The sequence below is a fragment of the Crocuta crocuta genome, unplaced genomic scaffold (genome assembly GCF_008692635.1).
Source record: "Crocuta crocuta isolate KB4526 unplaced genomic scaffold, BGI_CrCroc_1.0 scaffold39, whole genome shotgun sequence".
Taxonomy (NCBI): domain Eukaryota; kingdom Metazoa; phylum Chordata; class Mammalia; order Carnivora; family Hyaenidae; genus Crocuta; species Crocuta crocuta.
In genome coordinates this window covers 8148685-8165335 of record NW_027533334.1, presented here as the reverse complement: position 1 = coordinate 8165335, position 16651 = coordinate 8148685, and the positions used below count along the sequence as shown (strand labels likewise).

General features: G+C 45.0%; 1 protein-coding gene across 2 annotated transcripts in view; it reads left to right on the top strand.

Moving 5' to 3' along the window:
- The window catches only part of MATN2 (matrilin 2), a 117603-nt gene that overhangs the window by 48756 nt on the left and 52196 nt on the right, over positions 1-16651 (top strand). For both annotated transcript variants that reach the window (XM_077748217.1, XM_077748216.1), the window contains exon 4: positions 7963-8085. In XM_077748217.1, the coding sequence (XP_077604343.1) occupies positions 7963-8085 (123 nt within the window). The remainder of the gene's footprint in view (positions 1-7962; positions 8086-16651) is intronic.

The window sequence follows — 16651 nt, the reverse complement described above, 5'->3', positions numbered from 1 at the left end:
GGGCAGCCCACAAGGAGAGCAAGGAGCCAGAGTGGAGGAGCAAGCAGGCTGTGCCCCCAAACTGCCAGCCCGCAGCTTCTGAACACACGGCTCTACTAGGACCTCTCAGCAGAAGAGGAGGGCTGCTGAGCAGAGTCCGTGCCCACGGAGCCTCCCCTCCACCCTGGCTGCTGGGCCCCCTGATCGCCCTCTGCCTGGGCCAGGATCAGGGTTAAAAAAAAAAAAAAAGACAAAGAAGAAGAAAAGAAAGCAATCTGGGGTGAGTAGCATTCTCATGGGAGAATTGCACTGACTGCGTGTGAGTGGAGAGCCGGCCATAGTGGAAGAATGGCCACACGTCAGGGGAAAGCGAGTTTGAAGCTCGTACAACTTCTTTTCTGCTTTCCTCTTTTCACAAGCACCTAGTCCAGTGGTTGTCCAGGTGGCCCCTCAGACAGCAGCCTCAGCTTTGCAAGGAAACTGGTTAGAAATGCAAACTCCCAGGGCTGACCCTAGTGCCACCAAATCAGGGACTCAGGTGGGACCTAGGAATGTGTGTTTTGGGGGCGCCTGGGTGGCTCAGTCCATTAAGCATCTGACTCTTGATTTCAGCTCAGGTCATGATCTCATGGTTTGTGGGTTCAAGGCCCGCATTGGGCTCCCTGCTGACAGTGCAGAGCCTGCTTGGGATTCTCTCTCACTTTCTCAAAATAAATAAATAAACTTAAAAAAAAAAAGGAATGTGTATTTTAACAAGCCCTCTGGGAGATTCTGATGTAAGCTCTAGTTTGAAAACCACTTTGAACTAGAGCTCTCCCTGAGAGGCTCCACTCGGTAAGGAGTTTTTATTAAGAACGTGATGATGTGACCACCGTTTGGAAATTGCAAAGTGCTCTACAAGAATGGGGCATTATTTGTGCATGTTTATTTATTTTTAATCAACCTCATTTGGTCAGACTTACTTATGTTTTAAGGCTTTATTTGGGGGGACATCCCTTAAAGAGAATGAAAATTTTGTGAGTGAATCGGAGGACTGATTGAAAAATATTCATCTCTTGGGGAGAGAAGGATTTGAGGCACAGCTGGGGTTTGCCAAAAAGGACAGTTTTGTTTTACTCGGTGACATTGGGTTTGTTTTGTTTCTTCCAGCATGGAAGCACAAGGCCGATGACTCACATTTACTGTTGAAAGTCTTAAAATCCGAACTGCAGCTGTCAAAATAAGACTAGTGCTTTCAGGCACCGTGAAAGAAGGGGGATGGTCCCCCAAACGGCAGGCTTCGGTTTGTGGAGTCCTAACTCTAGAAGGGCTTCAGACTGGCGCAGGCAGAACACCATTGTTTCCCACTTGAGCGAAATAACAGCCCTAATAATACATTTCTCTTCTCTCTTGCTGCGAGAGATAATTCCTGATTTTTACATCTCAGGCTAAATAACAGCAGGCGCTGCTTAAAAAGTGGAACGTGTCTTTAAAGGTGTTCATTTTACTTTCGTTCTAAAGGAGGGATTAAACTGTCGTGGGTGTGAACAGCATGCAGTGTGGCTGGTTTAAAACTCTGAAAAGCCAGTAAAAACCCTTTGATTTCGCCTGGCATGATGTCAGCCACAGCAGCCGCAGTCTTTGTCCCGTGCTCCTAGGCCAGTGTCACCAGATGGAGATTTTCCAAGTTCTCTAGCCAAGGCACAGCGCCAGGGTTTCGAGAGCACAGACGAAGGAAGGCATTTAAATCTAGGGTGCATGCGTGCCTCGGGGCAAACACTAGGGATGGATTTGAGCACAACTTGGGGCTCGTAGTTATCAAATCCTCAGTGATTTATTTCACCTGGGAGGGCTGAGCAGCCAGCTCTGTGCTAATGATCCGCATCTGGGAAGGCATTGCTTGAGTTTGGGGAGATCTTTTGTTATAAAATTCAAACTTGTCTACTCTGCTGTATCAGATCAATTCAGCAGAGAATTCATAAACCACCTTATCAAAGATACGTTGACATTATTTAAAGAAATCTGAATCTATGTTCGTGGGTGTAATTTTCACAAGCACCCATAAAGTGACCCTGTATTGCAGTAGTGATGTAGGCAAAATTTGGTTGGGGCCCCCCTTTCTTCCCCACTTAACTGGGTCTGCGCCTCCAAGACCTTTCTTTACCCCAGGCTAAGGAAGAAGGAGGCTGGCGTTTGTTGAGTACTTGCTGTCTGTCAGGGGCTTTACTCATCGAACTATTTCATTTATAAGATGTTTTCTCCATTTAATTATTTAACTTCTAGGAAAATTGGATCTCACAGAAGTCACTTACGTTTAAGTCACCCAAGTTACCTACCCAAAGCCAGGTCTGGCTCCAAAGACCATATTCTTCTCACTCTGTCTGATTGTCTCACTCCCACCCTGTCTAAAGAAACATAACTGCCCTTTATCTCCTTCTCCAAGGTTCAGTTCCCTTGCTCCATACTTTTTCATATCACCTCCCTCAAATCCTTGTATCAAAGAATATTTTCAGTAAGACCCCCTTCTGACCACACGATATGAAACAGAAATTCCCTTCCTTCCACACTCCCTACTCCCCTTTCCTGCTAATTTTGTTCAGCAGCACTTATGAGATCTAACATATGGTTTTACCTGTTTATGTCTGGCCCCTATCAGTGGTGTGCTGGCAAATGTTTAACAACCAGATCTCCAGGGGGGAAAGGCTCTGATTTCTAATGTTCACTGATTCCTGTGGTGTAAATATGGACACTGTGGCCGATTTCAAGCCACCTGCCTGGGCTTGCTGAATGCAGAGTAGGGGAGAGGTGTGCACTGTCTGTCATGCGGCTTAGTGGGAGCTGGCCCTCTGCACACCACTGGCTCCCCATCTGAATATTGACTCCACGGGGACAAAGATCAACTGATAGATTTTTTACCTCTTTTATTCACTCTCATTTTCCCAGTACTTTGAACAGTTTGACAAATGGTTGAGTGAATGTAATCATTCAGGTATTTTTTATTTTTTATTCATTTTTAATTTTTTTAATGTTTATTTTTGAGAGAGAGAGACAGAGTGTGAACAGGGGAGAGGCAGAGAGAGAGGGAGACACAGAATCTGAAGCAGGCTCCAGGTTCTGAGCTGTCAGCACAGAGCCTGACTTGGGGCTCAAACTCCTGAACACCGAGAGATCATGACCTGAGCTGAAATTGGACCCTTTACCAACTGAGCCACCCAGGCGCCCCTGATGCAGGGTTCGAACCCATGAACAGTGAGATTGTTACCTAAGCTGAAGTCTGATGCTCAACTGACTGAGCCACCCAGGCGCCCTTCAAATATATTTTTAAAAATTGGTCATATGCCAGACACCGTGCTAGATGTATAAGCTGGAGGGCTGAGCAAAATAAGCCCTGTCCTCAGATGGTAGGGAGAGTAGGATTCAGTAATCATTGTAAATGAAGTGTTAAATTGTGGTTGTGAAGATTGTGAGGGGGAACTTGACCTCTAACAGGGAGCAGTCAAATAAGAGCCGCCTGAGTACTCCAGGCTGGTGGCAGTCAAGTCAAATCAACAGATGTCTGCTGTGCACCTGCTGTGTGAAATGCATGGTGTTACATAGGCATCCTGAGGAACTCCCAGGCTAATCCTGTCCCTCTCAGAGTTTTCAGCCTAGGTAAGGTTGATGAGGCAGAAATAGCTGACAACCCCATGCTTGTGTGGCGTGGACATGGATTCATTCTCTCATTCGTAAGTATTTACCGAGCCAGGCACTGGGTGCTAGGCACCAGATAGCAAGGTCGCCAGCTCCTTAGCTGTCATGACAACACTGGATCCGCAGCTGGGGGCTGGCTCCCAGATGTCACTATGCTCTGGGCCCCCTTCTGGTATGGGAACACCTCTTTCTGAGCGCAGGGAGAGGCAGAGGCTCAGGAAGAATTTTGTCCCCATGGTACTCATCCTGCCAGGATCCCATTTCTGATGGAGGAGGGTATTTTTAGGACTCTGGGAGCATCCCTGTTGGGAGGCATGGAGTGTGGACCCTTGTCACTCTTCTTCCAGCAGATGAACACTTACGGAGCACCAAGCACACATGTTAGGACAGTGTGCAGGGCTCTGGGAAATCAGTAAGTCAGAGCAGCTCACATTCCAGTGGGGCAGGCAGACCTAATCAGGTCCTTCCAATACCATTGGAGAAATGCACAAGCACTTGAGTGGCTCCCAGAGGAAGGAGCCTTTAAGCCCAGCCAACCTGGAGAAGTCTTCTTGGAGGAGGTGCCATCTGACGGAAGTCATGAGCCATGAATGGGGATCGCCAGGTAGAGGAGGCTTGGAAGGATCATGGGAACTCTGAATTCGGTGCTTCTCCCATCCCCCATGGTTTTATTACCCTTCAGCGAAACCCTCAGGCTGTGAGGAAAAAAGAAGCGCTGTTTTTCAAAAGCACAAGGAGTCATCCAAAAATATCTGTATTTGTTTCACATGGAAGTGACCACTGCCAGAAAAACAATGTTGTTTTGTCAGAACCTAGTCTGTATTTATTCTTTTGTCTTTGTTTAATTAAGTTAATCCCTCAATGATTTCCCTTGGGACGGTGCAGATCACCAGAGGCCATAAATCCCCAACATTATAAAACAGTATGAAAGTACAATAGACATGAAGCCAACTGGCAGGCTTGCTGTTTGTGGGGCCGGACTTCTGGAATGCGAGCGATAAGCCTCGTGTTCCTACCATGCCCTGTACCCTCACGTAGTGTCTGCGATTCTGTCAGCCACTTGGAGAGGGAACCAAGGACAGCAATAATTCGGAGATTTGTTTCAAAGAGGAAACTAAGCCTCGCAGTGTCTCTTAATAAAGGGAGAGACTGGCCCCTGGGTCTGGGCACCGTCCACTCGGATGATTGTAAGGACTTTTTTTCCAGTTCAATGACGCTCAGCCTGGTTGCATGCTGGAGTTATTTGGGGAGCTTTCACAAACCCTGCTGGTGCATTCCACCCCCAGCCAGCCTGGGTTAAGGAGCGGGGTGCCCTGGGTTTTCCAAAGGTCTCCAGGTGCTTCTAATGGGGAGGCAAGGTTGGGCGCTGCTGCTTCTGTGGACTGGATCTTGCAGTGATTCACAGGCTGTTCTGTGGGTGTCCAGCCCTGTTCTGAAAGGCATACGCGTCGCCTCTCTACCAACCCTGTAGGGAGAAGTCTTTGGGAAAAAAAGATGATTGTTTCAAGGTCCTGGTTCATTGCTCTCAAAATGCTGCTTTCAAAGGGGTTCTTTTGTAACATGTTGGGGTTGTTTTTCATGATTATAAAAGCTCTTGTTATAAACTCTTGTTGGAAAATTTGAAAGCAGATCATTATAAGAGAATAAAAATCACCTATACTCCCACTATTCCTTTGTAACCACTGTCAGGCGGGGTTCCTGCTGAACACCAAAGGAGGCAAAGCAGCAGCTAAAGCAGAGAAGGGAGACTCAGGTGAAGAAGCTCGTGCCCCCCACCCGCAGAGATGGTCTTGGGATTGGGGGGGGGAGAAGTATGTTGTTCCAGGGTGTCGGGGTGACATTTTACAACCATAGGGCTTTTGTGCAGGCACTGTCTCATCCCCACTAGGGACCTTAGAGTCTAGCAAGGGCGACAGTAAATACATGGCTACTTGAATGCCTATGTAATTAACATCGTGCTACATACATGCCAAGGGGAAAAGTGCCAGCGTGCACTGACAGCCGACAGGGGAGGCAAAAAGCTCTGCCTCTGAAGAACAATCGCAGGTCCTCATATCAGGAGGCTAATTCTTCCATTAGTGTGCAAGCAAACCAGAGCTATTTCTGCATGGAATCAAAAACAACAACAAAAAAGAACAAAAACAAAAAGCTACTGCTGTTCCCAAACAGAGCAGTGATTTTCATTTAACAGCTCAAAGTCCCCTAAGTTTCCCAGAGCTAAAGAAGCTGCCAGATCCCTCCTTCTAAAGGACAACCCAGGTGGAATCGCCCTCTCTCTCTTGTAATGGATTTTTACCCTGACTGGCCCCCATCACCTCCTTAATCAGATTGGACTTCTCAGCCTACCTTCCGGCCCTCTGCCATCTGGTGTCAATTGTCTTTCTGATCCTCCCTCCTGCTACTTCCCTTGGAATTCTCAGCATGGAATTTAGCTACCACGCCTGTCCTACTTTCCTCATTTCTGCACATTTACTCACACTGCTCCCCCAGCTCCCCCAGCCCAGTGCCTTTCCCTTTCTCCATTCTCTCGCCTATACCTGCTAGCTTTTTCCAATCCACCCTTGACTATGGGGCTAGCTTGTTCTACCTCAGGACCTTTGCATTTGCTGTTCTTTCAGTCCGAAATGCTCTTCCTAGAGCTTCACATTACTAACCCTTAGAATACAAGCTGGGAGACAGTAGGTACTCCTTCATCTGTTTGGTTCATCACTGTATCTCCAGTGCCTGGGACACCATAGGTGCTTCATTTATTGATAAATGAAGAGCATCTTGTGATTCAGATTTTTCTTAGGTCTGTGGCTTAGGCTTGTAACTAACTGTAGGTTTTATAATTTTTTAATGATTCACTATGATTTTTATATGAACTGAAGTTTTTTCTGGTTATTAGTGTTTTCCTTCTATCTAAATCCAATGGAACTCTCAATTGGAGTTCCCAATGGGAAATCTCAGGTCAGATATACTGGTAATAGACACAAGAATCTACATCTATGATTTTCCTCATCTACTTTATTGAACTGAGAATGAAAGTCCTTCTTTTTAGCACTTGAAAGCCTGAGTCCTTATTTGTAGAATCTTAGGCATAGCGTTTTTTTAATGTTGAGAAGCAGATTTCATTTTAAAAAATTATTTAATGCATTTAATAGAGGTGATGAATAACTCAGCTTTTATCTTTTTATCAATTTGATATATTTATCTAAAAGCATAATAAACAATAAAACTCAGTGACATAGGAGATTACATTAAAGTGTAACCATTGGATTCAGGGATCAATCAGACTTTCTAATTAATTGAGTTTTTATCATAGCTTTCATAGTGACAACTTTTAACCAGAGGAAACTCTTTTTAATATATTCAGTTTCTTTAATGCTCTTTGATTTTCTCCAGCTTTAATGGGCAAGTCACTGGAAGAGCCAGTTATGAAACCAAGCTGTTCGCCTTGCTGAGAAATAATGTCTGTCATGTCAGCCTGTTTTTGCAAAGGAGGGACTGAGTCAGTGACGGATTGAAAATGCCTTTAACCTCTTCATCCTCTGACATACTTTTAATTTCATTGCAGTAAAGGCATTCTGACATTGCATTTGTGTGAAACTCCAGGGCTCAGCACTTGGTGGACACATAATAAATACTTGACTGAAACAGGCCCACTAATAACCATGCATCCATTTATCCCTAGTAATCTTTGTTACCTCTACCTAATCTCCTTTGACTTCGTCTTTTCCTCGTGTGTTGCTGGCGTGAGTCAATAGAGCTCAAGGAGGAGTTCCACAGATTGTTCTGGTAGACAAGTGGAATGTGGAAAAGTGTGTCCAAAAAGACAGATGTAGACTTGGGGTCTGCCATTTTTTGGGCAGACTAACAGGTGCTCGCTCTCTCTCCGCTTCCCCATCTGCAAAATGTCAAAGACAGTGCCAGATTATCTCACGTAAACTGGTGAGCCTGTGATTACAAAGCAATTTTAGTTCTCAAAGAACAGGAGTGGCACTTGATGCAGACCCATGCAGAAGGCTGTTTGTGATGACTTAACAGTTCTCGGGGACCATCCGGATATTTCAGAGCACTTTCATGAACATAAGGAATATACGAACTTGATGTTAATTTGAAATTATTCAGTGCATTTAATAGAGGTGAATGACTCCAACTTTGAAAGATATGTTTTTATTTACACATAGAAAGCTACCAAAATGGTAATTGTGGTTGCCTCTGGATGGTAGGATTACAGTTATTCAATACGTTAAAGGTTATTCCTGTTGCCCGGCCACGCACAGAGGGTCATCCCCCTCGGAGGTGTGTTCTGACGGTGTGACTTTGCCCCAGTCCAGGATCTCTGTGCGGCAGAGGATCACGGCTGTGAGCAGCTCTGTGTGAACGTGCTGGGCTCCTTTGTCTGCCAGTGCTACAGCGGCTTCACGCTGGCCGAGGACGGGAAAAGATGTGTGGGTGAGTATTCTTCTGCCTTTGCTGCATGAGGAAGGGCAAGCTGAGCACAGTGAGGAGGGAAGGGGAGTCCCCCGTGGACCCAACTGCTCTCCTTTGAATTTCAACAAAATGCTCAGTTGTCTGGTCTAGTTGCTGGTCAGAATCTGAACTCTGAAGACTTCATTTATGGCGGCGGCTAGCATTTTCTCATTCTGGGGCCTCAGCAAAAGGCATATTTATGGTAATCTGTGTAAATAGGATTGTCCCTTTATAGACTACATCCCTTGAAAAGGACCGGGCTGGTCTTCAGCAAATGCAGAGGCTGTTTGGGACGGCCCGACTTCAGGACAGCTCATGTGTTGCACCTTCACTTGCTGGTGGGCAAGCTTGCTGAGTGGCACCTCAGAGATGCAGGCAGCCTTCCTCGTAGGGATGGATCTGCAGTTGGGTGACAGGCCTAAGCTGCCAGGTATAGAGCCCAGATGTATGCAGTAAGGCACCATCATCAGAGTAAAGGAGTAGTTGACCCAAATACGGGCCCTAGGGAAGAAGTTTCAGGGGCCATGCTTGGAATTTCAGGCACCAACTCGCCATCAGTTGAGTGGCTTCCCACTTGGGCAACTCCACGTTGTGGGACCTGGTGGGAGGTCGAAAGGTGGGGGTGGCGTCTGCTTTCTTCAGTGAAGGATGATGGTTCCCCTCCGCACTGGGAGAGCAGGCCAGCGCGTCCCTCCCCCTTCCCGGTGTGTCTGCAAAGCACCTGAAACTTGCATGGTCCCTTTCATCCTCCCTCCAACAAACAGTGCCTGGCAAGCAGTAGGCATTCCCTGAACTGAACGAACTGAACTCAGTACTTAATGAGGCAAAACATCTGCAGGCAAAGGAAGGGAAAGGGCTCGCTCGACTCACATCAGAGCTGGAACCTATGTTTTCTGACTCCAAATCCTGCATTTTCTCTTCTGTTCGCATCCCATTGTTTTCAGGGGGCGTCGCTGTGTCTTGCTTCCCACAGTGAATGATTATTATTTTGCACATAGAATTGACTTTTTCCAGCACCCTTTGGTGCTTAGCTAAGGACGTGGAAGGAAAAAGCAACAAAGCAAAAGCATGGGTGGCCTGTTCTTCGCAGGTGAGGGTAGAATGGGTTTGCTTGCTTGTTTTCGCACACTGATGGGAATGAAAACTGCGCTTCTCAGAGGTCCACAAATGGACTGGTCCCCTAAGCCTTAGAGGCTCTGTTTGTTTTTTTCTTAAACTGCTGGTGGTGACAGCGATAGGTGGCAAGGCACCACATCCACTAACACGGGCAACAAAGAGGCCAACATGTAAACACCAACTCTTACTATTTTTGCTTCATTCATTTTTATTATGCAAGTAACATACTTTCGTTGAAGATGAATTTAACAGATGAGAAAATCACTATTAGTCGTTTGTTGTATTATCTACTGGACTTTTCCCCATACAAATATCTAATTCAAAACATTTTGTTAATGTTTAACAAAATGAAGTCATACTGTTTGTTTTGTTTAACCTATATATTTTTTTCCCTCACCAGTTGTTAAATGGGTAGAAACTTTGGGTGCTATTGGTTCAGGAGGAAATCAGGCCATTGGGAATAAGCTTCAGGAAGAAGGGTGAGGGTGTCTGCTTAGTTGGGTGAGGGAAGGAGCAGGGAAGGCCCAGAATTGGTGTGGGTGACAGGGGATGGAATGGGGGAGGGGGCAGTAGTGGCCATGGCTGGGGCAGGAGGTCTGCTCTGGCCCTTGGGAAACTGGAGGGTGGTGAGGAACCCAGTTTTCTGAGTGTTGCCAAATAATTGCCTAATCATCCCTGTGTGTTAGAGAACCTTTGTGTCTCTAGGGCTTTTGCTGTGACTTTTGGGGTTTGACATTTGCTGAAGAGCAACAAGCATGAGAGTAAATACTACAGTTGGCAGGAAGCTGTTGTGGGCTGTGTTGATCAGAAGTGGGCATTTCTCTTGCTGCTGCTATCAGCACGTAAGAATGTCTACCTTTCCTCAGAGGGGGCATCAAGGCAGAAGAAAGGGGAAATGGGGAGAGACTGTGTGTGTGACCCAGGCGTCATTCACCAGATATTCCTGTCATCTTCCTCCTCAACCAAGCACCTGACCTGTTGGAGGCTGGGAGTGAGATGATTAAGTGATGGTGGACCTTTGTTGCCTGTTTCCTTGGTTAGGGAGACCGGAACAATTTTCAGAAGGTCAAGTGCTTTGATGGGGTTATGCTGAGTGCATAGCAAATGGTGGAGGTAATAGAGGCAACAGAAGGTCAGAGAAGGGGGTTGTTATGATGGCTGGGGGTGTGTGTGGGGGGGAATCTGGGCATTGCAGGAAGGGTAGCCATTGGACAAGTGTCCAAGGCAAGGGGAGATATTGAGGGTAGTAATGGTGTGGGGACAGCAGTGGTCATTGGGAGGGGCAGACCTTGCTCCTAGTTGCTGGTAGAGGAGGGAGAGACTGTCACAGGAATGCTGGCTTGAAAGCTAAACAGACAACCTGGCCTGAGGACATCAGTCTGAAGGGGCTTGTCAAAGATGGAGACGTCGGGTGTCAGACTTAGACAGGAAATTTAGAGAAGCAAAGGCTGGTAGGGACTCTGGAGGCATTCCATCAGCAGCTGGTTTGGGTGGCCCATGTGTTGATGGGAACGTTCAGAATATGGAGACTATAAATCCCAGTTAATCCAGGATGATCCCAGTTTATGCCTGTTGGCTCAGTTCTCAGTAGCCCTCCCTTTCACTTTCAAAGGGGTTCTATTTTGGGTGATAAGTTATAGGGTCACCCTTGTTAAGACCAGTCTGACTTAAACAGTGGAAGAAACCTGCTCTCCTGAAGCAGAGAATTCCTACAGGTGTGAAGTAGAAGATGAAGATACCAGGTGGAACCACAGTGTTCAGGGCTTTGAAAATCAGGCTGAAGAGTCTGGACTTCATCTCTGGAAAAGAGACACGGACGAGTTTCTAACTGGGAGTGACAAATGCAGAACCTCATTTTAGGAAACGTAGTCTCCTCTTGGTGAACTGCAGGATAGAGTCCAGAAGGAAGATGGTAAGGGATGAAAAGACCAGTTAGGAGACTCTGGCAGTCTTCAGGGGAGAGGTGACAAGGGCCAGAGTTTGAGTGGTGACTGAAGAAATGGAGAGGGAAGGAGTCGGGAGGAAGAGATGCTGTAAATAAAGGGGAGGAGGAAAAGCCACTTCTGAAAGATACAGTAGTTTTAGACCAGGTGAGTGTGAAGTTGACGTGGGATCCCGACAAGGATGCGTCAAGAGGGAGGAGAAAGGAGCACCGTGTGAGGAGGGATGGTTAGAGCTAACGATGCAGCCCAGAAGCAGCACAGTCCATTTCTTTCTGAATTTTAATTTCTACTAATTTTCACTTTAAATGTTCATTTGCGGGCGTGTTTGTTTTCTCCTTCAATACAGTAAGACCTGGGCTCAAATCCCAGTCCTGCTGCTGGCTGGGCATGGGTCATTTCATTTCTGAGCCTCAGTTTTCTCACCCATATTGTAGAGTAGTAATACCTGCATCATAGTGTTTGGTGGGATTAAATAAGGCAACGTGTAAAGTTTCTCATACACATGAGACTATTATTATTATTATAGGCTATAGCAGCAGCAGCAGCATTTCCTGGCCATCATGAAGTATAGAGTGAGGAGAGAGTGAGGGTCTGAACTTTGCTGGCCTGAGTCACATGTAGGGAGCAGGGGGGATAAGTAAGGCAGGAAAAATATNATGGGATAAGATGGGAAAGAGAATTTCTAGGCCAGGGCAATATTAATGTCATGCTCCAGTGAGGCCAAAGGGAACAGAACTTAGAGAAAAAGCCATTGAGTTGAGTCACTGATTCATCTTAGCAAATATTTCCTAACTGTCTGCCAGGCACTCTGCTGGACATTAGGACACAAGGATGACCAGGGGCCCACGGATGATGATCAAGAAGGGTGGGATAAAGGTCAGATTTCAGGGGAAGGGGTATACAGTAAGAAAGTGGGGGAGTAAGTCTAAACTATTTATTTAAAGACATGGTAGAAATTCACCACATGCAGCTACGGGTGAATGGATGCAATCGTTTTCGGTTTCGGCACCTTAAAAGCCAAGGTTCTAGTACTTTGACTCATCCCAGAAGTATGACTGTGACCTGCATGAAAATTCAATTCCTAGCCAGACTCAGGACTTTTTAGACAGCATTTCCACACTTTTGAGTTAGTAGAACATTGAATTCCAGTGTCAGAGTCCCATTTCCCTAACTGCTCATTTCACTCTGGACAGGACTGAATTTATTTCCACATTCAGGTGATCAAGAGCAGATTCCCAACTAAGGTCCCTTTTTGTATTCATTGAGCTCCCTTTGTTTGTAATCCATCAGCTGCCACTAAAGCTGTGTTAATTTCCACCCAACACCGTTTATCTCTATCTTCAAGGGTGAATTTCCTGCTGTCCTTGTTTACATCTGGTGTTTACCAGCTGCCTTGTCTTTGGGGATAACTTTGGTCCTGTTTGCATCTTCTCTGCCTAAACAGATTGTAAACCCTTGGGGAGAGAAGCTAATGGTTGTACTTTTCATCTTTCAGAGTAGACTTGCGGTATGTCTCAGTGCATCGACTGAAGCTGAGTGATTGATCACAATCTCAAGCACTCATGTATTAAAAAAAAAAAATCTTGTCCCCTTGATTGATTTTTAAATTACAAAATCAATTTTTGCATATTAAAGAAATTGTCACAGTATAGATGTGTATAAAGTCAAAACCTGAAAGTCATTCCTCCCCAGTTTTACTTCCTGGAAGTCATCACTGCTAAAAGCTTGGCTTCTCCTTTCTGCCTTTCTTCTAAGATGTCTCATGTATAGTATTTGCTTGTTGTCACCATCCAGGGTTTAGCACAATGCCTGATTGTATAGTAATTACTCAGTAAATGGTTGTGGAATGAATGAATGGCATTAAGGTATCCTATAACCCCCAAATTCAATGGTATCTGAATAAAGATGCAGGGCAATAAAAATGTAATCTACATTTACTGAATGTTGCTAAGTCATTGAATACTTCATGTAGAATTGCAGTAACCCCATGAAGGAGGTACTGCTGTTATCACATTTTATAAGTCTCTTAAGACCTGTCTCTGTTTGACTTTATCTGTAAATTGAGGATAACAATAAAACCGACCTCAGAGGATTGTTGTGAGGGCGAACTGAGTTAATATGTGTAAGGCGTTGGAACAGTGCTGTGTTTGTTAATATTATTACTATCATTATATTGTCTGATACATGGGCAACAGATAAACATTAGCTGAGTCTGAATTTCTATATCTTTCATAAATTTTTGTCTTATGAATGCTTACATGTAATAGTATGTCAGATGTATGCCATTTGCAATGACATGAACAGAACTAGAGTGTATCATGCTAAGCGAAATAAGTCAGTCAGAGAAAGACAAATACCATATTATTTCACTCATATGTGGAATTTAAGAAACAAAACAGATGAGCATAGGGGAAGGGAAGGAAAAGTAAAATGAGATAAAAACAGAGTGAAGCAAACCATAAGAGACTTTTTTTTTAAAGAATTTGTGCTTTTTCATTTTTATGTTTTAATGTTTCTTTATCTTGGAGAGAGAGAGAGAGAGACAGAACAGGGGAGGAGCAGAGAGAGAGGGAGACACAGAATCTGAGGCAGGGTGCAGGCTCTGAGCTGTTAGCACAGAGCCCAATGCGGGGCTCAAACTCATGAACCATGCATGACAAGATCATGACTGGAGCCTAAGTCTGACACTTAACCAACTGAGCCACCCAGGTGCCCCGAGAGACTCTTAACTATAGAGAACAAACTGAGGGTTGATGGAAGGGTGTTGGGTGGGGGGATGGGCTAAATGGGGGATGGGCATTAAGGAGGCCACTTGTTGGGATGAGCACTGGGTGTTATATGTAAGTGATGAATCACTAAATTCTACTCCTGAAGCCAATACTATACTATATGTTAACTAACTTGAATTAAAATAAAATCTTGGAAGACAAAGAAATCGTATTGAGGTCCACGCTCAGAACTATGGTGGCACATAGCATGGGGATTTGGCATGGCATTACTGCTGCCTTCAGAGATTTTTTCCCCCTAGATTACCCTCTATCAATTACCGTCTGTAAGGAGGGGATGGTTGATAATTAAGTGGGGGGGACAAGGGTGGGAGGATCCATTTTTATATTGAAAGGTCAGTGTTTTAGTTCATCAACTAATTGCCCATGTTTGGAGCTTGACCTCCTCCATTTCCAAGACATTAAACATTGGATGTGTCCCTGTACTGGTTTCCTAAGGCTCCTACGACAAAGCCACAGACTGAGTGGCTTTGACATTAGAGATTTCTTTTCTCATAGTTCTGGAGGCTAAGATTCCTGCACCAGCAGGCTTGGTTTCTTCTGAGGTCTTTCTCCTTGACTTGGAGAAGGCCACCCCCTTGCTGTCTCTGCACATGGCCTTTTCTCCGTGCACACGCACACCTGGGTCCTCTGTGCGTCAGATCTCCTCTTATAAGGATGCCAGTCAGAGTGGATTAGGGCCCACACGGATGGCCTCATCCTAGAGTCTCTTCTTTAAAGGTCCTGTCTCCAAATAGAATCACATTCTGACAAGGAATAGGACTTAAAGATATGAATTTAGGGTGGAGAAGACAATTCAGCTCAGAATATTTCCCTGTTGTTATCGAAATCGATAGGAAACTTTCTCTGATTTTCAAGATCCTGCACAGAGAAGTCCAGCTGTGCCCTGGCGGGGAGAGGTTTTGTGAATCTCACTCTGTGTGTGTTATCTTCTGTATACTCAGCAAGTCAACTGCCTCTACCGTTTCTCTAATGATGAACTTGGTTTTTCCTACTCTGTCATCAACAGACTTTGAAGCCCAAATGGTCCTCTTTGAAATATCCTATTTCTACTAATGCCATCCCCTTTCAGACTGATCCCCGCTGCGGAAACTTTGGAATGTGACCAGATTGTAAATCTGAGACCATTGATCTTAGGCTTTATTACCTTTCACCAAAGTGTTGTTTATCCTTGGACACAGCTGAGTGATTTTTCACATATTATGCAGAGACTGAATGTGGCATGACTGACTTCTAACCCTGAAATTTTAATATTTTGTGGCCTGAAGGGCCGAATTCCCTACAGCCAGGGAAGGACCCTTTCTGCTTGTAAATGAGAGCATGGATATGTCAGGCAAATAACTGAGAAAGGATGTTTTTGAAGGCAATGAGGACTTGGAACAACAGCAGCATCTCTGAGTTACACACATAGAGCACATCCATACATCTGCTCCCTAAACTTGGCATCCCTTTTTATAAGTACAATTTTGCAACCAAGGAAGTTATGCAAAGAACCCAAAATATGTGGCAAAGGATGTCAGAGTTGAATAGCCTGGAACTTCTTTGGTCTTAAAAAGCTCTTAGGTTCACATGCTTGGAAGCAGGCTCCCCGACATGTAACGTTGTAGTGATGGCCCCCTCTGCTGTGCCCTCAGCCGGCAGCTAGCTAGTGAGTGGCCCTCAAATCAAGGTGGGATTTGACACCTTGGGGTTTTACAAGCCAGGGACTTGAGCCCCCGGCATACTTGAATCCCGCCTTGCCAATCTCTCTTCACCCCTTCTGTTGCCCAGATTACTGAGCACATAAAAAACAAAACCAGCAAGAGAATCAAAGTCCAGGAGAAGCCATTTTACCCTGTTATATTGGGCCTGTGGTTAGCTGAGAGAGAGAAAGTGTCCTTCAAAGAGTGGAATCAAAAAACTACGTATCCAAACTTATCTTAAACTTTTTGTTTTTATTTAACACACATCAATGTACTTTTAATAAAAATCACCTTTAGTCACACTTTTATTTTTTTTATTTTTATTTTTTTTTTAATTTCTAGGAGAGAGAGAGAGAGAGAGCGTGAGCAGGGGAGGGTCAGAGAGAGAGGGAGTCACAGACTCTGAAACAGGCTCCAGGCTCTGAGCTGGCTGTCAGCACAGAGCCTGACGCGGGGCTCGAACCCACGAACCGCGAGATCATGACCTAAGTGAAAGTTGGACGCTTAACCGACTAAGCCACCCAGGTGCCCCAGTCACACTTTTAAAAATTACTAACTTTAAGTTCATTTTTTAAATGTATGATTTGAAAATTTTTTTTTCTTGCGTAAATCAGCCCCATAATGTTGGTCCATGATTTTCAATTTTGCTTTCTTTAAATTGGAGCAAGAATTTGAAGACTCCTACGAAGCAATCTAAGGGCAGAATACTTATAATTTTTTTAAGATTTGTAAGAGAGAAAGATAATGTGTGCACAGGTGGGGGAGCAGCAGAGAGGGAGGGAGACACAGAATCCAAAGCAGGCGCCAGGTTCTGAGCTGTCAGCACAGAGCCCCATGTGGGGCTCAAACTCACAGACTGCAAGATCATGACCTGAGCTGAAGTCGGACACTTAACTAACTGAGCCACCCAGGTGCCCCAGTTCTTATAAATTTTTATGAAAAGTTTCCCAATCTTTTACATGTTCATCCATGCCTGGTTCTACAGCAATTTTGGTTAGTAAGTTGCTTTAATTAAGTCTTT